Source organism: Mobula hypostoma, chromosome 6, assembly GCF_963921235.1.
Source record: "Mobula hypostoma chromosome 6, sMobHyp1.1, whole genome shotgun sequence".
Taxonomy (NCBI): Eukaryota; Metazoa; Chordata; class Chondrichthyes; order Myliobatiformes; family Myliobatidae; genus Mobula; species Mobula hypostoma.
This window is the reverse complement of record NC_086102.1, coordinates 169768952-169791420: the sequence shown is the minus strand read 5'-3', so window position 1 is coordinate 169791420 and position 22469 is coordinate 169768952. Positions and strand designations below refer to the sequence as shown.

Below are 22469 nucleotides of genomic sequence, written 5' to 3'. Positions count from 1 at the left end.
CGTTTCAGGCCGAGACCCTTCGTCAGGACTAACTGAAGGAAGAGTGAGTAAGGGATTTGAAAGTTGGAGGGGGAGGGGGAGATCCAAAATGATAGGAGAAGACAGGAGGGGGAGGGATGGAGCCAAGAGCTGGACAGGTGATAGTCTTGACGAAGGGTCTCGGCCTGAAACGTCGACTGCACCTCTTCCTAGAGATGCTGCCTGGCCTGCTGCATTCACCAGCAACTTTTATGTGTGTTGCTATTCCTTCAGACTGTACAGGAAGCAAGTGTAAAAAGTGCCCGGTCTCCAGCAAAGATATTTTAAACATCCTTAGCGATGGGGGAGGTACCAGAGGATTGGAAGATAGCCAATGTTGTTCTGCTGTTTAAAAAAGGTACTAAACGGAAACCAAGAAATTATAGGCCAGTGAGTCTGACATCAGTTGTCGGAAAGTTATTGAAAGATATTCTAAAGGACCATGTATATAAGTATTTGGATAGACATAGAATGATTAAGAATAGTCAGCTTGGATTCGTATCTGGTTGGTCATGTCTAACCAATCTTAGAGTTTTTCGAGGTAGTTACCAGGAAAGTGGATGAAGGCAAAGCAGTGGATGTTGTGTACATGGACTTTCATAAGGCATTTGAAAAGATCCCACATGGGAGGCTTGACAAGGAGGTTCAGTCGATCAACATTCAGGACAAGGTAGTAAACTGAATTAGACATTGGCTTTGGGGAAGAAGCCAGAGACTAGTAGTAGAGGGTTACCTCTCTGACTGAAGGTCTGTGACCAGGTATGCTGCAAGGATCTGTGCAGGGTCCTTTGTTTTTTTGTCATCTATATCAGAGATCTGGATGATAATGTAGTTAACTGAATCAGCAAGTTTGTGGATGACACCAAGATTGGGAGTGTAGTGGACAGCAAAGAAGACTATCATGGCCTACAGCAGGATCTGGACCAGCTGGAAAAATGGGCTAAAAAATGGCAGATGGAATTTAGTGCAGACCAGTGTGTGGTGTTGCACTTCAGAAGGACCAACCAGAGTGGATCTTACACAGTGAACAGTAGAGCACTGAGGAGTGTGGTCGAACGAAGTGATCTGGGAATACATATACATAATTCATTGAATGTGGCATCACACATAGACAGCTTTTGGCATATTGGCCTCCATAAATCAATGTATTGCATACAGAAGATGGTATGTTATTTTGAAGTTGTATAAGACATTGGTGAGGCCTAATTTGGAGTATTGTATGCAGTTTTGGTTACCTACCAACAGGAAAGATGTAAACAAGATTGGAAGAGTGTAGAGAATATTTACAAGGAAGTTGCTGGGTCTGGAGAAGCTGAGTTATAAGGAAAGGTCGAATATTCTTTAGAACGTAGAAGATTGAGAAGAGATTTGATAAAGGTATACATAATTATGAGGAGTATAGATAGGGTATATGCAAGCAGGCTTTCTCCACGGAGGTTGGGTGGGATTGCAATCAGAGGTCATGGGTTAAAGGTGAATGGAGAGAAATTTAAGGGAAACATGAGTAGAAATTTGTTCACTCAGAGGGTGCTGGGAGTGTGGAATGAACTGCCAGTGCAAGTGGTCAATTTCAACATTTAAGAGAAGTTTGGATAGGTACATAGATGGTAGGGATATGGAGGGCTATGGTCCAGGTGCAGGTCATTGGGAGGATGCAGTTTAAGTGGTTTCGGCATGGACTAAGTGGGCCAAAAAGCCTATTTCTGTGCTGTATTTCTCTATGACTCTATGAAAGATAAAGATAAACGGCACACTGGTCTTGTCTAAGATAGAAGAGAGGATGCAATTAAAACTTAAGGACTTGGAACAAGCATAGTTGAGAACCCTATGAATGTGATGGGAACGAAACCATAACTGAGGAATAAGAATCGGATATCAGAGGCATTGGTGTGGAAGACGGCATTATAGTAATAGATGCAACAGGGAGAAACGGAGACTGGAATGGATTCCTTACAGGAAGCAGAACTGGAGGTTTGTGTAGTCAACGCAGCAGTGTACTGTATTGGATAATGGGTGCTAACCTATCACCTTAACCAGAAATAGTCATTGCAAAGAGTCAGAGAGAACCTCATGAAAGAGAGAGTTGCATGGAAGTCAACAGCAAGACTAATGGACCCTTTTAGCCTTGCAAGAGAGGAGAATACAGGAAAAAGGTGATGGATGGTCCCTGAGTGTGACTGAACCATATAAGTTCAACATACAGTGGCATGCAAAAGTTTGGGCACCCCGGTCGAAATTTCTGTTACTGTGAATAGCTAAGCGAGTAAAAGATGACCTAATTTCCAAAAGACATTAAGTTAAAGGTGACACATTTCTTTAATATTTTAAGCAAGATTACTTTTTTTATTTCCATCTTTTACAGTTTCAAAATAACAGAAAAGGAAAAGGGCCCGAAGCAAAGGTTTGGGCACCCTGCATGGCAGTACTTAGTAACACCCCCTTTGGCAATTATCACAGCTTGTAAACACTTTCTGTAGCCAGCTAAGAGTCTTTCAATTCTCGTTTGGGGGAGTTTCGCCCATTCTTCCTTGCAGAAGACTTCTAGTTCTGTGAGGTTCTTGGGCCATCTTGCATGGACTGCTCTTTTAAAGTCTATCCACAGATTTTCGATGATGTTTAGCTTGGGGGACTGTGAGGGCCATGGCAAAACCTTCAGCTTGCACCTCTTGAGGTAGTGGATTTTGAGGTGAGTTCAGGATCATTATTCTGTTGTGGAAGCCGCCCTCTTTTCATCTTCAGTTTTTTTACAGACAGTGTGATGTTCACTTCCAGAATGTGCTGGTATTTAATTGAAATCATTCTTCCCTCTACCAGTGAAATGTTCCTCATGCCACTGGCTGCAACACAAGCCCAAAGCATGATTGATCCACCCCCGTGCTTAACAGTTGGAGAGACCCTTTTTTCGCCAAACATACCTTTGCTCATTGCAGCCAAAAAGTTCTATTTTAACTTCATCAGTCCACAGGACTTGTTTCCAAAATGCATCAGGCTTGTTTAGATGTTCCTTTGCAAACTTCTGACGCTGAATTTTGTGGTGAGGACACAGTAAAGGTTTTCTTCTGTTGACTCTTCCATGAAGGTCGTATTTGTGCAGGTGTCGCTGCACGGTAGAACAGTGCACCACCACTCCAGAATCTGCTAAATCTTCAAGAAGGTCTTTTGCAGTCAAAGGGGGGTTTTGATTTGCCTTTCTAGCAATCCTACGAGCAGTTCTCTCTGAAAGTTTTCTTGGTCTTCCAGACCTTAACTTGGCCTCCACCATTCCTGTTAACTGCCATTTCTTAATTACATTACGAACTGAGGAAACAGCTACCTGAAAACGCTTTGCTATCTTTGCTATCTTCTTATAGCCTTCTCCTGCTTTGTGGGCATCATTTATTTTAATTTTCAGTGTGCTAGGCAGCTGCTTAGAGGAGCCCATGTCTGCTGATTGTTGGGACAAGGTTTGAGGGGTCAGGGTATTTGTAAAGCTTTGAAATTTGCATCACCTGGCCTTTCCTAACAATGACTGTGAACAAGCCACAGCCCTAACAAGCTAATTAAGGTCTGAGACCTTGGTAGAAGTTATCTGAGAGCTCAAATCTCTTGGGGTGCCCAAACTTTTGCATAGTGCTCCTTACCTTTTTTTTCCACTCTAAAATTGTACAAAACAAAAATAATACACTAATCTTGCTTAAAATGTTTCATCTTTAACTTTATGACTTTTGGAGATCAGTTCATCTTCTCCTCACTTAACTATTCACAGTAACAGGAATTTTGACCAGGGGTGCCCAAACTTTTGCATGCCACTGTAGCTTTGATTTTGGAGAATATGAATGGAGGCCAAGAAAAAGTTGTTCACACAGACCAGGTAACCACCTTGCAGAACACTTCCGTGAAGTCTTCACCCTGAATGTGACTCTGAATTTTCAGTTGCCTGTAGATGAAATGCACCATCTTAATTCTATTGTGAGCTCTCTGCCTTTGGCCTCCTAAACTGTTACAACAAAACAAAAACAACAGGAATTCTGCAGATGCTGGAAATTCAAGCAACATACATCAAAGTTGCTGGTGAACGCAGCAGGCCAGGCAGCATCTATAGGAAGAGGCGCAGTCGACGTTTCAGGCCGAGACCTTCGTCAGGACGAAGGTCTCGGCCTGAAACGTCGACTGCGCCTCTTCCTATAGATGCTGCCTGGCCTGCTGCGTTCACCAGCAACTTTGATGTATGTTACAACAAAACAAAACATTTCCAGGCCTTTTTTTTCGCTGTGCCTCTGTTTCTTTCAAAAACGTTCATTCCAAAATATCACTAATTCCAAAATATTTTTGGCCTCTGTTTCCAACTCCTTCAGACAAACCATTATCATGCCAATGCAATCATCATGTTTCCTTCTATTTTTGCCTGAGCTCCAGATTATCATACATCTTCTATCTACTCCTCCCACTTTTTCTCCATCCTAAAACTTGCTTCATTTCTATTTTTTCCAAGTTTTTGATCAATGGTCATATGCTCAAAGCAGAAACTCCATTTCCCTCTATATTTAGTGCTAGATTTGCTGCATTTCCTGCTTTTAGATCTGCCATCCTTTCCTTTGTAACCAGTTACTAGATTGGTTTGTCACTTTTACTCTGGCAGCGTAAGTCTTCCTGGTAATCTGTAATGCCTTTGTGATATTGTATGCTTGTTACAATGCTGTCACTAGGCTTATTCCTGAAATCACTGTCAATTATTACCTTTCCTCATCCTTCATAAGTATGTTGGATTAGTGATTTACAATGTGAAACTGCCAAAAACTGTGGGCAAGAACAGAGCTTTGTCCATGTAAGGAATTGCAATTGTTTGTTACCTCAAGTATCTTACATTTAATACTTCCAATGTGGTGGTGGCATCCGTTAGTCTCGCGAGACCATGGAACTGCGCCTGGAAGGTCTTGCTTCAGTTTGTTTTAGAGCAGCATCTGTTGTGGCTGTTGAGGTCTACACGGGAGTGACAGTCTCAGCTGCACTTGAAGGAGCTGTCCTCCGGTGTTATCTTGGTGCTGTTTTTCTTTAGCAGCAAGCCTCAGCTTCTCTCTTCTCCTCTTTTTAGACCTCTGCGTAGTTCCAACCTCCAGTGAGAGCAATCGCTTGCAATGTCCTCCCATCTCTCGATGTTCATTTTCAGTGACTTCATGTCTCTCTTGCAAACGTCTTTGAAATGAAGATGGGGCTGCCCTTGTGCTCTCTTGCCAGAGGCCAGTTCCCCATACAGCAGGTCTTTCGGGATCCTCCCATCTGACATGCGGTGTATGTGACCTAGCCAGCGGAGACGGCATTGTTGGAGCAGGTTGAAGAGGCTGGGTATCTGGGCGCGGGCCAGGACCTCATTGTTGGTGACGCGGTCAGTCCACGTAATGTCCAGGATGCGTCTCAGACTGCGAAGGTGGAAGGTGTTCAGACGCCACTCTTGTCTGTAGCAGAGGCTCCAGGTCTCGCTGCCGTAAAGTAGTGTGCGGAGGACGCAGGCCCTGTAGACGGCAACTTTTGGACAGCGCGCTAGACGCCCTGGAATGCCTGCCTGTCATGGAGGAACTTGATGCATTGCCGACTGCCGAAGAGCTGAGTAAAGCCATCGACAGCCTGGGAAGGCACCAGGATTGGATGGCATTCCACCAGAGGCCATCAAATGCACAAAGGAAGTATTGCTAAACTACCTGCACGAACTACTGTGCCAGAGCTGGATAGAGGGAGCAGTACTGCAAGACATGAGTGACTGCAACATTGTCACCATATATAAGAACAAAAGGGACAAAAGCGACTATAATAGCTACAGGGGAATCTCCTTGCTGAGCATCGTTGGGAAGGTCTTCGCCCACGTGGTCCTGAACAGACTGCAGAAAATAGCCGAAAGGGTATATTCCGAGTCTCAGTGCGGTTTCAGGTCAGAACTCTCCACAATCGACATGATCTTCTCCCTTCGACAGCTACAAGAGAAATGCAGAGAGCAAAGACAACCACTCAACGTCGCTTTCATTGACCTCACGAAGGCCTTCGACCTTGTGAGCAGAGACAGCCTGTTCAAAATCCTCGCCAGGGTTGGTTGTCCCCTGAGGCTCCTCAGGATAGTTCTGTCATTCCACACAGACTGGAAGGGCGTCGTTCAGTTCGACGGCTCCTCTTCGGAGGCCTTCAACATCCGCAGTGGTGTGAAGCAGAGCTGTGTGCTTGCCCCCACCCTGTTTGGCATCTTCTTCGCACTCATGCTGATGCACGCCTTTGGAACATCAACTGATGGTGTCTACCTCCACACCAGATGGGACGGAAGGCTGAGGGCAAAAACCAAGGTTCGTGAAGTACTCATCAGGGACATGTTGTTTGCAGGCGACGCGGCACTGGCAACACACTCTGAAGAGCAACTGCAACACCTCATGGACAGCTTCTCAAGAGCCTGCCAGGACTTCAGCTTGACCATCAGCCTGAAGAAAACCAACGTGTTGGGTCAAGGTGTTGAGCACCCCCCTGCCAACACCATCAACAACTATGAGCTGGAGGTAGTTCACGAGTTTACATACCTTGGCTCCACCATCACGGACAGCCTATCCCTAGACCCCGAGATCAACAGACGGATCAGACGAGCAGCCTCAACCTTTGCCAGGCTGACAAAGAGAGTCTGGGAGAACAGAAAGCTGACGACGCACACCAAATACTTCCAATATATACTGTACAATCAGGCAGCAGTCTTTTCACAGTGTGACACACGCTGGCAACTTGGGGAGTTTTTGTTCAGGATACTTGGCTCACATTTAGTATTTATCTTTTTGGCTGGTGTTCTGCAATTGTTCTGGTTGTCCTGGTTGCAGCTGCAATTTGTCTTCCAAACACATTGGTTCAAAGGTTCCTCAGACAACAACAATTTGTATTAAAACTTGAACTCTATCCCCTAAATGTCCACAGAGAACATCTTTCATATGTTATTCTGACAGAAGTCAACATTTGGAAACTTAAAATACTTTCATTAACATTCTTCTATTTAGGCAGTCTTTCAGGATTGAGGATAATGCCTATTGTTTTTGAGATGGCCAAGAGGCTCTTCACAGAAAGGGCTGATGGTGGGCAAGTGGGAAGTTTGTGGGTGTTCTACACCTTCCACCTCAAGTGCAGATCTCCTGTATATATGTACCCAATTAATGACTTTGAAGTTCTCAAAACCTTCTCAGATGCTCTTATTCCACTCTTGAGCTGTTATGAACCAGATATTCCCAGGAGTCACTCAAGATGTTGAACTTCTTCAAGAAAGTATTCAGCACATTTTGCATTTTTTTTTTACCTCTGTGCTAATAGAGTTTGAGCTTATGTTCATTACAAGAATCTGATGTCCAGCTTGCAAACACTGTTGCCTGTCCAACATGGTCTACTGAGACTGATTTTGTTCGTCCTTCGTAGTCGAAGATGACCATGGCTTCAAAGTCAAATGGGAGATTGGTGGCTGTGGGTCCGGAGGTGACTGATGAGGCCAATCCGGGCCCTGAAGGCTCGCCCACATGTGGGACACAAGTGGGTGGGTGCTGTTGTGGCAGTGGATGCTGCTCAGGCCTTGCGCACAGCACGCTTCCGTTGCGCCTGACTTCAGCTGCACGGGCTCCTGTGGTGATCTTGCTGCGCCAAGCTAGACGATCGAGGGCAAGTGTCTCCCACGTGTTGATGTCGACACCCAGGCCTTTGAGGGACGCTTTGAGGCAGTCTTTGTAACGTTTCTTCTGCCCCCCCCCCCCCACCGACTGGGCGCTTGCCCTGACACAGTTCTCCGTACAGCAGCTGTTTAGGCAATTGGCTGTCTGGCATTCTCACCACATGTCCAGCCCACCTGGCTTGGGCTTTCAGCAGGAGGGTGTAGACGCTGCAGAGCCCAGCTCGTTCCAGGATTTCTGTGTCGGGGACTTTGTCCTGCCACCTGATGTGGAGGAGTCTGCGGAGACAGCTCAGGTGAAAGTGGTTGAGCTGTTTGGCGTGTCTGCTGTAGACAGTCCAGGTCTCGCTGGCGTAAAGGAGGGTGGTAAGGACCACTGCACAGTAGACCTTCAGCTTGGTGGTAAGGCTGAGTCCTCTCCGCTTCCAGACGTTCTCACGGAGTCTCCCAAAGGCGGCACTGGCTTTGGCAATCCTGTTGTTGACCTCAGCGTCTATGTTCATTGCGCGAGAGAGTATGCTGCCCAGGTAGGTGAAGTTGTTGACTGCCTGGAGGTTCTGGCCCTTCACCGTGATGCACAGCTCCTGGTATGGCTTTCCTGGGGCAGGCTGGTACATAACTTCGGTCTTTTTGGTGCTGATAGTGAGACCGAAGTTGTCGCAGGCTTGTGAGAAGCAGTCCATTTCATGCTGCATCTCCTGCTCTGTGCCGGCGTTGAGTGCGCAGTCATCAGCAAACAAGAAGTCTCTGATGACGGTCTCTTGCACCTTTGTAACTGCCTGCAGGCGCCTAAGGTTGAACAACCTGCCGTCAGTCCTGTACCTGACGTGGATTCCTTCCTCATAGTTACGGAAGGCATCTGTCAGCATGGCAGAGAATATCATACTGAACAGAGTCAGGGCAAGAATGCAGCCTTGTTTGACGCCATTTGTCACTGGGAAGGCCTCCGACTCATCGCCGTCATCCAGAACTTTCACCATCATACCGTCGTGGAACTGCCGGACGATTGTGATGAACTTGCTGGGGCAGCCAAACTTCTCCATGATCTTCCACAAGCCTTCTCTGCTGACCGTATCGAAAGCCTTGGTTAGATCGACAAAAGGTCACGAAGTGGTTGCTGTGTTGCTCCTGGCATTTTTCCTGGAGTTGGCGCGCAGCAAAAATCATGTCTGCAGTCCCACGTTCAGCACGGAAGCCGCACTGGCTTTCTGGGAGCAGACCTTGCTCAAGATGTTGGAGAAGGCGGTTGAGCAGGACGTGGGCCAGAATCTTCCCCGCAATGGACAAGAGGGAGATGCCTCGGTGGTTGTCACAAGACTGGCGGATGCCTTTCCTCTTGTAGATGTGGACTATGCTGGCATCTTTCAGCTGTTGCGGGACCTGTCCCTTTTTCCACATGGACTGGAAGAGTACAGTCAGCTTTTGCATCATGACAGGGCCTCCTGCTTTGTATACCTCAGCAGAGATTGCATCGGGTCCTGGCGCTTTGCCACAGGAGAGTTGCTTCACTGCCTTCCTGACTTCATCTACTGTGGGGAGGGTGTCGAGGTTCTTGTTGATCTCTGCCTGGGGCAGGCGGGCAATGGCCTCGTCGTTGATGTTGGCAGGGTGGTTAAGGACGTTGTTAAAGTGCTCAGCCCACCGATCCAGAATCTGCTTCTTCTCTGTCAGCAGCTGTGTCTCATCTGCATTGAAGAGGGGTGAGGAGCCGGAGGACTGGGGTCCATATACAGCCTAAAGCGCATCGTAGAAGCGCTTTATGTCGTGGCTGTCTGCATAGCCCTGGATTTCATCGGCCTTCTTGCTGAACCAGCTGTCCTGCATCTCGCGAAGTTTTTTCTGCACCTTTCTTCTTGCATTGGTAAAGGCATCTTTCTTGGCCAGCGACGTGGGGTCGTTCTGATGCGCTCTGTAATGTTGATGTTTCTCCGTTAGTAGTGCCTGTATTTCTTCATCATTCTCATCGAACCAGTCTTGGTTTCTTCGGGTAGCTGGTGCGAGATGTTCGAGGGCGGTAGTGTAGACAGCGTCTCTGAAGGCCGTCCACTGTTCCTCAACGCTGGTCCCGTCATCCTGTGGTGTGTCTGGCAGTTTGCCTTCAAGGTCATCGACGAATTCTTCTGCAACCCTGCTGCTTTTCAGCTTGGAGACATTCAGCCTTTTTGCAGTCTTCTGCCCTTGGGGTCTTCTCATGGGCAGAATGCGAAGCCTGAACTTGGACACAATGAGGCGGTGGTCGGTCCAGCAGATGGCACCACACATGGCTCTCGTCACTCTGACATCCATCCTGTCCCTCTTGCTGGTGATGACGTAGTCAATCAGATGCTAGTGCTTCGAGCATGGGTGCATCCATGACGTCTTCTTATGGGTGGGTAGGCGGAACAAGGTGTTGGTGATGACAAGGTCGTGTGCGGCACATGTCTTGAGGAGCAGAAGGCCGTTGTTGTTACACTTGCCAGTGCCGTGTCTTCCAATGATCCCTTCCCAGGTTTGGTAGTCTGTCCCTACTCTGGCATTGAAGCCCCCGAGAACGATGAGCTTCTCTGACTGTGGGATTGCTGAGATGAGGGCGTCGAGTTCTTCATAGAACTTGTCTTTAATGTCATCTGGGTTGGTCATGGTGGGAGCGTAGGCACTAATCAGCATAGCACTCTTCTTGTTTGCAAGTGGGAGCTGAAGTGTCATCAGGCGGTCGTTGATGCTCTCTGGGTGCTTGGTGAGTTTACGGGTGAGGTTAGAATTGACGGCAAATCCCATGCCTGCTTCTCGTCGTTCAGCGCTGCTGTGACCGCTCCAGAAGAACGTGTATCCACCACTACGTCCTGTCAGCTGGCCCTTGTCTGCTGGGGGCGTTTTGCTGAGAGCTGCTATGTCCACGTTGTAGCGAGCTAGCTCTTTTGCAATCAGTGCAGTTCTTCTCTCTGGTCTGTCTGCCTTGATGTTATCTCGCAGAGTTCTCACGTTCCATGTGCCAAGGTTGAGCACCATCACTTTCTTCTTCACTGTTGTAGGTCGACCGCTATGAGGGATCCCCACCAGCCGCGGTAAGCTGGCCAGGGTGAAGTGAAGCAGACTATGTTTGAGGCACCTTTTCTAGCCCCTTCCTCCATGGAGGTGAGCAGAGCGATCCCAAAGAGGGCTGCTCAGACACCCAGGGGGCTGCCGAACTCAACTGCTGCTTCAGTCCAGTAGAGAGTGACCCTACGCCCTGGGCCGCCTGTGCGCAGGTTTGTGACTACAGCTTCCAGTGTATCCGTACTTGCTGCTTCGCCACTCCCCCATCGCCACAGGACTTTAGGTTGCGCATTGGGTTTGAAGTCATGACTTGTGCTTGACTTGGGTTAAAGTGAGGGAGAGTTGCGCAGGTCGTCAGCCTCACTCTCTCGTCCCGGCCTATCTGGACCCAGTGGCAAGACATAGTCGAGACGGCTGGAGATAGGTCAGGATGCAGTGGATGGCCAGCAGTGTTGTGTGTGTCTCACTGTGCCCTCTTAGCGCTCCACGACGCATTGCTGAGAATCGCCTTTCTGCCCGTTGAACCAGTGATGGTTTCTTCCGCGCAGTCCGCCAAATCCAGGCTTCACACGCTAGGTAGACAAGCCCTGAGTGTTGTGGGTCTACGGCAGTTCTTGCGGCGTGCTCGCAAGCCTCCCTACCCATTGTTGGGCATCCTCATCCGCCTTTGCATCTGTTGGGAGATGTATCCTCTTCCGCCTGCTCCGCCTTTGGGATGATCACCTTGGTTACTGGCCTATGGAAGTGGGCTCGCAGTTCGCCGCCGCGCTGGCCGTACCAGGCGGTGGGGGCGGGCGGCGGCAGTCATGACGAGCGGCAGGCCAGCTCCAGGCCTCGGGCCTCGCCCCCTCCGCCCGCCGCCGCCTTGCACTGGCTGCAGGCCGCCGACGGTGCAGTGGCGGCGGGCAGCCTGGGGCTGGGCCCCGGCCTCGGCCTCACCAAGAGGCGGCATCGCGCCTCCCCGCACCGCGGCGGCCGGAAGACCAGTAAGTGCTTAACTACAGTTTCAATACGGAAAGTAACTGGGGCTTCATTGCTGGGGATGTTGTCCTGAGGTGGGATACTGATATTGGTTCACAATGGAGAATTCTGCAGAGACAGAGTTGGTGGTAATTTTACAGTGCCCTGAGATATCTACTCAAAGTATTCCAGGTCTCAGAAGCATGTGTCAGTGCAGGTATCTTAGCTTCTTGGTAGGCCATGAAGTTATTTGAAGGCCTTCATCTTCAAATACTCTTACCCTCAATTGAATAAAGCCATTGAACGTTACAGTAAATTTCATTACGAATGCTTCCCTTTACCGAGAGGTGGCTCCTGAAATAGGGAACTTGGTTGTGGTCTTGCTGATCCTCTCATGCTCTTATGAAATAGTTGCCAAAATCTTCTCCGCTTGCAAGTGTATGCAAATACAAATACCCTTTGCACACTCCAGCTCGAGAACTGAGGTTCAGATGATTTTGATTCTGGATCTGTGTTTGCAGCATGGGCAGGATTTTGATTCTGTGACTTAAATAGAGTCATAAGAGCATTACAGTACAGAAACAGGCCCTTTGGCCCATCTAGTCTGTGCTAAATTGTTGTTCTTCCTGGTGAGTGAGACGAGAACTAGAGATCATAGGTTAAGGGTGAAAGGTGATATATTTAAGGGGAATCTTAGGTGGACCTTCTTCATTCAAGCTGACAGCGGAAGTGGTAGATGCCGGTTATTTGCGATATATAAGAGGATTTTGAGTCAGTACATGGATGGGAGGGATATGGAGGCTTACGGTCCAGGTGTGAGACAATTGGAATAAATGTTAGTTTTGTATTCAACGCTAACCCAGATATGTTGGGAATTAAAATTACCCCCAGAATAGTACTGTTTTAACCAATGAAGAACACTGTCACTGTGGTGTAAGAATAACAACACAATGCAAGTGAGATTTCAGGGAATTATAATTGGTGAAATATAATATTCAAGATGAATAAAACAGTTCCCTTTATCTCGAATGGTGTCAAGTTTCTTGAGCATTGCAGGAGCTGCATTCAGAAAGGCAAATGGACAAGTTTTTATCAGACTCGTCTATTTAAGTATCTGATCAATAATAATCTCCAGGCTGCTTATAGTGGAGTTCTCTGTGATTATACTAACATTGAATTTCAAGGTTAGTAGTTCAGTGTTTTTTTTTTGAAGATGTTGAAAGCCTGCACTTGTGCAGTGAAAGCGTTCCACACCACATATTAGTTCCATTAACAGATACCTGATTGTTGACAAGGTCTTATTTCATGCAGGTATGTGTCATTATCTATCTGGTTATAAATAGAATTGTGCATTGTACAAACAACAGTCAACGTCCACACTTTACACTGAAGGAAGTGGAAAATGGTTGGATCTAGAACATTCCCTTGAGCGTTTGATGATTGGCCGTCGGCATTAGGACATGATGGTTATGCAGTCATCGGGCAAGTAATTGGGACACATGGTGTAACAATTCAGAGACCCAAGTCAAATCTCTCCACGGCAGCTGTAAAGTAAAAATTCAGCTTGGGGGTGGGAAGCAGCAGATTGCCCCAGTAATAATGACTAAAACGACTAATATTTTTGTTATTTAGAAAACCGCCTCATTTACAGATATCCCTATGGGGATGAATTCTGTCAACCTTCCTCAATCTAACCTGTTTGTCTCTCCATACTAATGCCAAGAGATTGACTCCCAAACTTCCTGGGAAATGGTCCTCCTAGTTGTTAGAATCAGAATCAGGTTTATGATTATCACTGACACGTGTCATGAAATTTGTTGTTTGGTGGAAGTAATACAGTACATTAAAAAATCATTATATATTGCAACAATAAATAAATAAACATACAAACAAATAAACAGGGTATTCTGCCTTGTCCCAATGACCTGCCCCTGGACCATAGCCCTCCATTCCACTCCCATGCATGCAACCACATCCATTCCCCTCTTGTCCAAATTTCTTCTGAATGTTGTAATTGAACCCATATCCACCACTTCCACAATGGCAGCTCATTCCATATTCACCACACTCTGAATGAAGAAATTTCCTCTCAGGTTCTTCTTAAATATTTCAACTTTCACCATTAACCTATAGCCTCTAGGTTAGTCCCACCCAACGTTAGTGGAAAAAGCATTTACCCTATCCATACCCCTCATAATTTTGCATGCCCCTACCAAATCTCTCACCATTCTCCTTTGCTCCTATTCAACCTTACTTTATCAAGTCCTCAAGTCCTGGCAATATCCTTGTAAATATTCTCCATACTCTTTCTTATTCTCCATAATTATTTCTCCATAAAGTCCTGGCAACATCCATGTAAATATTCTCCATACTCTATCTTAATGATGCCTCTCCTGTAGGTGAACCAGAACCATGCACAATACTCTAAATTAGACATCACCAATGTCTTAATACATCTTCAACATAATCCCCAACTGCTGTACTCAATACTTCAATTTATGAAGGCCAATGTGCCAAAAGCTCTCTTTAGTAACCTATCTACCTGTGACACCATTTTCAAGGAATTAAGGATCTGTATTCCCAGATCACTTTGTCCTACCACACTCCTCAGTGTGCTGCTACACACTGTGTATGTCTTACCCTGGTCTCGCCTCCCAAAGTGCAACACCTCGCACCTGTCTACACTAAATTCCATCTGCTATTCCTCATACTATTTGTCCAGCTGGTCCAGATCCTGCTGCAAGCTTTGGTAGACTTCCTCACTGTCCACTCTTGGTGTCATCAACAAATTTACTAATGCAATTTACCACGTCATCATTCGAATCTTTAATATAGGTGACAAATAACAACAAGTAGAGAAATAAATAAATAGCACAAAAGAAGAATACTGAGGTCGTGTTCATGGACTGTTCAGAAATCTGAAGGCGGTGGGAAAGGAGCTGTTCCTAAAATGTTAAGTGTGGGTTTACAAGCTCCGGTACCTCCTCAACGATGGCAGTAATGGGAAGAGGGCATGTCCTGGATGGTGAGAACACCTAATAATGGATGCCACCACATTGAGGCACCACCTCCTAAAGATGCCCTCAATGGTGGGGAGGGTTGTGCCTTTGACAGAGCTGGCTGAGTTTACAATCCTGTGCAGCTTCACGTAGTGATGTAACCATTCAGAATGCTCTCCCCGGTACAACTGCAGCATTAATATCTCCATGTTCAAATAGAGAAATATCAACTGTTCAAGAAGGCAGCTGACCTCCACCTTCTCAAGGACAATTTAAGATACGTAATAAATGCTACCCTTGTCAATGATAACAAGATCTTAGATGATAAATAATTAAGCCATAGTCACGACCTGCTTTTGTGTTGAATATGACTTCAGCCATTAGAGATTTGTCTCGATTCCAAATAACTTAAGGGAGTTTGATAAATGATCGCTTTTCAAATATGCCATAAATAAAATGCAAAAGTAAAAATATGAAACATAAACAAAGACAAAAACAAGAATTTACACAGAAATCTGAGTTAATTAATTGTTTCCTGCATTGATATCTGATATAACAGCTAACTACTAACTTTCGGAAGCAGAAATCTAGCAACAAAACAAACCATTTACTTCAGGCATCATATTAATCTTTATTATGCTGACACTGAATGAATAATCTCATTCATTCTTCCAAGTAAGAGGCTTAATTACATAACTAATTACCCTTACGGTAAAATTGCATAATGCTGCTTCCTGTGCATTTTGAAAGCTTTTTTAAACTATCAGTTCCTCAAACAAAATGCTTGCTTAAGGTGCATTTTAAAACAATAGTAAAAGCTTTTACGCAGGTTGGTTTTTGAAAATGGCCATTTTAAATAATATAAAAACTATTTTAGTTATGCTTCTTGACATAAATCTAAGAGTAAGAAAATGTCTCAAAACCTTCTGAAGTTTAAAAATCCAAAACTGCATTTTGTATATTTAGGAACAGATTTTTCAGTGAACCCAGAAATAAAGTAGCTTAAGTTGTAGTTTTTTTGATAAATAAAAAACATAACCCTGTCAATTTTAACTGAATTGTAAATAAAACTTCACAATAAAAGCCCTAGCCTGGCTTGGTTTATAGCCCAGCTGTGTTTATGTGCTTATTAAATAATGATTAAAGATATTTAATGAAGTACATAATAACATATTTGTCAGAAGTGGATCTGAATGTTGTGTTCAATTTCTATTCTTTGTGGGTAGAAATGTAATACAGTTGTCTTTTTGCCATCTGGAGCTACAATGCAAAGGTTAATATACCACATAGTAAAAAGATGAGCTGACAGAAATAAATGGGTATCTTCTGCTTTTTACAATAACTTCATGTCTGCTTGTAAAAAAGCTAATGGGATGGTGCCTGTCAGGCCTGTACTTACTTACTGCCTGTTATGCCACTGGCGTTCAGGGCATCAGTGAAGGTCCTCTGTCACTGACAGTGTTCAGGCTTCGATCATCGTGTCAGTAGATTCTTCTCGGTTTTTGCTACTGTCAGTCATGCGGGTCCTAGAAGGGGACTCAGGAATACCGTTGCACTCAGACATGGAAGGATTCTTCATTGTTGTTTCCATTTTGTTTTACTAGTCAGGGTTGTTAGCCCTGAGCTGAACCCCCAAACCTGGAGGAACGTTGGACCACTATTAGTCTGGCCTCTATGCTTTGACCTGTTTAGCATGGTTGACCCTTTCAAGAGCCAAAGCGTAAAGCCTGTCTTTCCTTGGTCTTTGGTCAGTGATCACTGATTTTGTAGTTGGCGTCTGTATGGTTTCTGTAGAGTCCGTATCTAGATGTTGAAATGCTTACTGTTCGTAGAGTCCAGCTAATTATGCTGATTACTACTGACTGGACTACCTTGTAAGTGTTGAAATCTTTTACAGATAACACTTCAGAAACTAGTCAATTTGTGAAAAGTTGGTTTCCCTAATATTTAAAAATCAAATCGAACTTCCTTGGTTAATTTTTGTAAAGGATTCATTGAGGTTATGCATTGTAAATATACATTCTTTAATATATAGAGATTTGACCTGCTATATTTTATTATGCAATAACTAACATTAGAAAACTGCTTGAAATCTCCCAGATCCCTTGCCTGACAAACCCTTCCTACACGAAAACTATAGTGAGTGCGATGGAATTCTCACTGATGATTGTTCCATTGTTGTTTCTTTCCAGTGGGTAGGTGCTTTGTCCTTCTCTTTGTATCCTGTGGCCAAGTCCAAAAGACTTGGTGGGTTTTGGGTTTGGTTAGTTTACTTATTAACTCATTGGGTATGAATTAATTAATTGCCCGTTATGCCACTGGCATTTAGGGCAGCCATGTCTGTTTGCCCTTGGCCACAGAAGGAATTTTCATTGCTGTTTCCATCACATTTTTTTTTTGACCAGGGTTGCTAGCCCTGAGCTGAACCCCTGAACCTGGAGGACTGGTGAACACTCTCAGTGTGGCCTCTAGCCTTTGACCTATTTGGCATAAGAGAGCCTACCAAGAGCCAAACATAGCTCCATGGGTCATTGGGGCACACAAGCCTCCAAAACCAATGACAAGGTTGTGGCCCTCTTGGAGGTTGGGAATGATTACAATAGTTTGAATTATCTATTCAAAAAATGGATATTTCATGTGAATGTCTAGTGAGAACACTATACAAAAGAAGCTTGTTATATTGCATAATGCATATAAATTCTGATTTAAGGTTGTTTAAATAATGTTTTGTCTGTTCTGTTTCTAGATGCTTATTCACCAAATGACAATGGAACTAAATCCGAATCTGTTTCAAGCCTTCAGCCTCAGCCTTCGCTAAGTTCTATGCAGAATTCCCCAGGACCCAAACGTTCTGGAAACACATTGAAGAAATGGTTGACTAGCCCTGTTCGTAGACTCAGCAGTGGCAAGGCAGATAACAGGAAAATTGTCAAGCAGAAAAGAGGCAGGAATGGCAAGCCTGGCATAGATCCAGCATCACCCAAAGCAGGGGAGAATGAAAATGCACCTCAGGAGGACAGTGCAGATGAGGTACATTGCTTTTGGAACAACTATAGATATATTTTTGTCATCTTATTTCATGGGTTTGGCTCAGAATAAAACTTTCGTCGGGTTCAGTTTCTGCTCTATTTAAAAGTTCATTAATCATGCCTGGAATGGTATAAAGGCATCCGTTAGTCTTGTGAAACCATGGATCTGCACCTGGAAAGTTTTCACTCTCTAGGGCGCAGGCCTGGGCAAGGTTGTATGGAAGACCAGCAGTTGCCCATGCTGCAAGTCTCCCCTCTCCACGACGCCAATGTTGTCCAAGGGAAGGGCATTAGGACCTATACAGGTTGGCACCAGTGTCGTCGCAGAGCAATTTGTGATTAAGTGGCTTGCTCAAGGACACAACACGTTGCCTCGGCTGGGGCTCGAACTCACGACCTTCAGAGCCTTAACCACTTGGCCACGTGCCCACCTGGAATGGTAGTAGCAGCTTATATTTGGTCTCAGCTGAATTAAAGAGAGGAAGATTTGATCAGAATATCAACAACCTGTTGCTACCAAATCAAGTTTGTTGGTAGATCTCAAAATTGATCAGGAATAGTGGAAATAAGTATGTGAAGTAGACAAGAAAGACAAACTTGAACTCTGCTACACTATTTCTCTCTCATAAATAATGCCATTTCTGTTCAATTGTAGGACCCTTTTGATGCATTTCAAAGTATGTTTAGTTCATATTTCTAGTCTTAGTGAGGAAAGAATTGGAGGAAAAGAAATATATATTTGTACTTCACATAAGGTCCAGGAAAGCAACTTAGCTGAATTGAACTGCTGTAAAATGTTAAGGGACATTTCTCAAGTCATTCAAAGCTTTTTCTGGCTTATAAATCAACCACATGAAATTATTCATGTAATTTCTCTTAACAGAAGGGAAGGAAGGATGAACCACCCAGCGGCACTTTATCCAAGTCTTCATCTGGAATGCAGAGTGGAGGAGAAGATGAGCCAGATGATGAGTCTCATACCCCTCTTCCTCCACCGATGAAGATCATCGACAATGATCCTTCTCCAGAGGACTGTGTATGTAACTCATTGGTCTAATATCGGCGTAATAATGATTCAAATTGCATGATAGGATCTATCATCAATTTCACCAATGGGGTGGTGTCTTTCCTGAAAACTGTGGTAATTTGTCCTCTCACTGTGCTAAAGGTTGGGGAAACAAATATCTAATTCTTTAGAATGCATGTGCATTTTTTCCTTTTGTAGCTGGTCAAAGTCTACTTTTGTTTCACACCATCTAAAATAACTCATCTTTAGTACACAATGAATACGATCTGCAATGCATTTGTCTATAAAGGTGTTGTAGGAGCATTTCAACAGCAGCCTTCAAAATGGAATAAGATAAGTCAGTAATCACCCAAATATTGTGAGGCTATGGAAAAGAAAAGGAGGGAAAATAGTGTTTGATATGCTGGTGCAAAAGGCTTTTGGTAATATCTAATTCAATTTAGGTGCAGAATGGTACTTGCCTGGATGACTGAAAACTGAATTATTGCCCCTCCTAGAGGAAGTGCATTTCAAGTGAGATTAATAGATATTTGATTATAAGGACAACATGGATTTATTTTTTGGTTTATTTGAGGACTGCATTGTGATTAATTTCTATTATATCTGCAAAGAGTAAGAATTTCTGCTCTGATACTGTATATATTCTCTGATATTAAACTGACATCTGCATCTGAAAGGTCTAATTACAATTTTGGAAACTTAAAAGGACCTAACGTAATTGTTGGTTATTAATGTTTTTGGAGTAATGCCGGATGTGATTTTTAGGATGCGTTTTAAGGCAAATCAAAGGTAATGAGCAATATAGTCTTATAGGGATGACAGAGAAAAACTCATTACAGGTTAAACTTGAGATTTAGAGAATAGGTTAAAATATGTCTTTTCATGAATACTAATCAGGCAAGCAATAGAATGGTTTTCATTCGTTTGTTGTTTGATCCAGGAGTAAACAAAGGGCCAGACTGAGAGTAAAGATGGAGATATAAGAGCATTTCAAGCTACACTGACCGATTGTTAAAGATCATAGTCACTCTTTGGCTCAAACTCTTCACTTTGCTTTCTAGATCAAGCATTGGTTAAGCAGCCTGGAAGAAGGACTGACTGGATGTGGATATCTACAACGTCAGGTTCCTTGCAGTAGAATAGGCTGTCCCATTTAAGCCTTCCCATGATTACAAAGGCACAATAATTTTCATAATGTTGATGAAATACTAAAACAGGAGACAAAATCTATCAGAAGATATTATTTGTAGGCTGGTTATAATATCACAGGATCACTTATGTGTACATGGTGCAAAGGCAATTGAAAGCAATGAATGAAGTTTGTCCATGATGGTTTTCACACAACATAGTAATAGTGGCACATCCTTCTAAGGTGTGCCTAGAATTGCTTCTGATGTAACCTACTCTATTCAGTTTATTATGATGGTAATGCCAACACACATGATAATGTCATTGTTTTGAGTGTGTGTTTATTTTTACAAGGTCCTTACAGTAAATATTCCATTCAATAATAGCATAGATAGTTATATCCATTTGCATGTAGGTTCACAAGGATAAAGACAAGTAAGTACTTCTTGTTCCATAACGTTACACAAGCTACTGTGTCACACATTTCCTTTTGTACTCAGAGTTCCTTTGGTCTTTACTATCTCTTTTTTTTGGCATTGTGCTTTTTCTCTCCATGTTTGACTCTGTACCTCTTCCTTTCCACCAAACCTTTTCTTGTTCCACTTTATTTGATGCAGCTTTTTTCTATATTAGTAAAGTGCAAATTTTTAAACACGTTTTTACAAGTCTTCATTAATTTAATAGTATTAAAAGTATTTTGAACAATCCGCAGCAAGAATGACCTTTCTTTTCTTTTTTTCCTTTATTTAGCCAATTAACTAGATTGTGGCTTTGAGCATAAACAGAAATATGGACAGGAAATTAAATAGAGAACAGAAGAGGCCATAAGGATTATCAGTAGCTAGAGCAGAGTAACAGTTAAGCAAAAAATATTTGATTATTGTTTTGAAGTGTCTGAATAATTTTTATGGTAGATGAAATTGTTCTACACAGTGGTGTGCAAAACAGCTTTTGCAGCATTCCATTTTTTCTCATGTATGAACAGTATTTAATCTAGTGAATAATAATTTTAAATAACTGGAATAATATTCTCTCAAGTTTCCAATAATTTGGTTTGGAAACCGTGAGATTGTGATGTTTTACAAGAGTAATATTGCACTGTTCACATCATTGTTTCTATAAAAACTTCTAAAAGGTTTAACTCCCAAAACAATTACAACTGACAGTCTGTTTCAAAGTGTAACAATGACCGCACTTTAATCTACTAAAATACTTGCTAACTCGCTTTCTTATTGGGTTTGAGTGACAACTGTGTGAGCTGGCATTGCCATTTGATTGGTGTAATTCTTTGATATTCCTATAGTAGTTGTCTAATCTCAGCACTAATTCCTCAAACTGTTGGCATCACTGACAATGCTAGCATTTATTACTGATTCCTAATTGCTCTTGAAAAGGTGGTATGGATGCACCTCCTAGAATCACAGTATTCCTTCTGCTAAAAATACTCCCAAAATGCAGTTGAAGGAATGGTGAGATTTTTCCAAGCAGTTTGGTATGCACCTTGGAGGGGAACCAGTAACTAGTGGTGTTCTCATGCACCAAATGCTCTTGTCCTTCTTTAGGGCAGAGTCTGTGGATTTAGAAGGTGCTTTTAGAGTGGTCTCAATAAATAACCGTACATTTTGTGGAAAAGTGCATACAGCAGCCTATGATAGAGGAAATAAATATTTGGGGAGTTGATAGGACACCAAACAAGCAAAGCAGTATGTACTGGGTAGTGGTTAGGTTTATCAAGAGTTGTAGAGTCATTATAAAGGATAGAAACTGGTCCTTTAACCTAACTCAGCCATGCTGATGAAGGTGCCAACCTGAGCTAATCTCATGATTTATCCCTCCAAACCTTTTCTTTCCATGTACCAGTCCAAATGTTTTTTTAAAGTTGTAATTATTCCTGCCTCTACCATTTCTTCTGTTACCTCATTCCATCCTCAGTGTGAAAAGCTTTCCCCTCAAAGATTCAAAGTATATTTATTATCTAAATGTGTGTGCAGTATACAACTCTGAGATTCATCTTCCCACAGACAGCCACAAAAAAAAGGAAGAAAACTATGGAACCCCTTCAAAGAAAAATATCAAACCCCAACGTACAAAAAAAGAACAAATGCGCGTAAACAGCAAAAAAAAATGAGCGAGAAAAATAGAATATAAAACACTAAACCACATATCATCAAATCAGTCCAGGCATTTTCAGTTCAATCTGGCACTGTGTCATTCATTAACTTCAGGCCGCCAAGCCAGTCTGCCCCAATCAAAGCTGCACAAAATAGCAACAAAAAGGAGCAACCGTAAACCAACAACGCATAACGTGAACCAGAATCTAATCCACATACCGTATAGATCAAGCCTTGCCTAAGACCCAAGACTCCGGCACCATCCTCTGGCAGTATCGAGAGAGAGGGAGGGAGAGAGATCAAGACCATTCAAACACAGGGATCTTCCTACGGGAACTGTGAGAGGGGGAGAGAGAGAGAGAGAGACCGTCACACACAACCCCCTTTCTCTGGCAACAGAGAGCGAGAGGAAGAGAGAGACCGGTCACCCGCTGAACACCCACTCATCTTCTGCTCTCGTCCTTGATGACTTCAATCCTCCTCACCACTTTAATTAGTGAGAAATAGAGCTGATCATGGGTTTGCACCCCATCT

At 43.8% G+C, this 22469-nt stretch overlaps 1 protein-coding gene across 6 annotated transcripts in view; it reads left to right on the top strand.

The window, feature by feature from the left end:
* Positions 1 to 22469, top strand: part of kalrna (kalirin RhoGEF kinase a) — a 747932-nt gene that overhangs the window by 623595 nt on the left and 101868 nt on the right. For all 6 annotated transcript variants that reach the window (XM_063052247.1, XM_063052242.1, XM_063052243.1 and 3 more), the window contains 2 exons: positions 17387 to 17670; positions 18553 to 18705. In XM_063052247.1, the coding sequence (XP_062908317.1) occupies positions 17387 to 17670; positions 18553 to 18705 (437 nt within the window). The remainder of the gene's footprint in view (positions 1 to 17386; positions 17671 to 18552; positions 18706 to 22469) is intronic.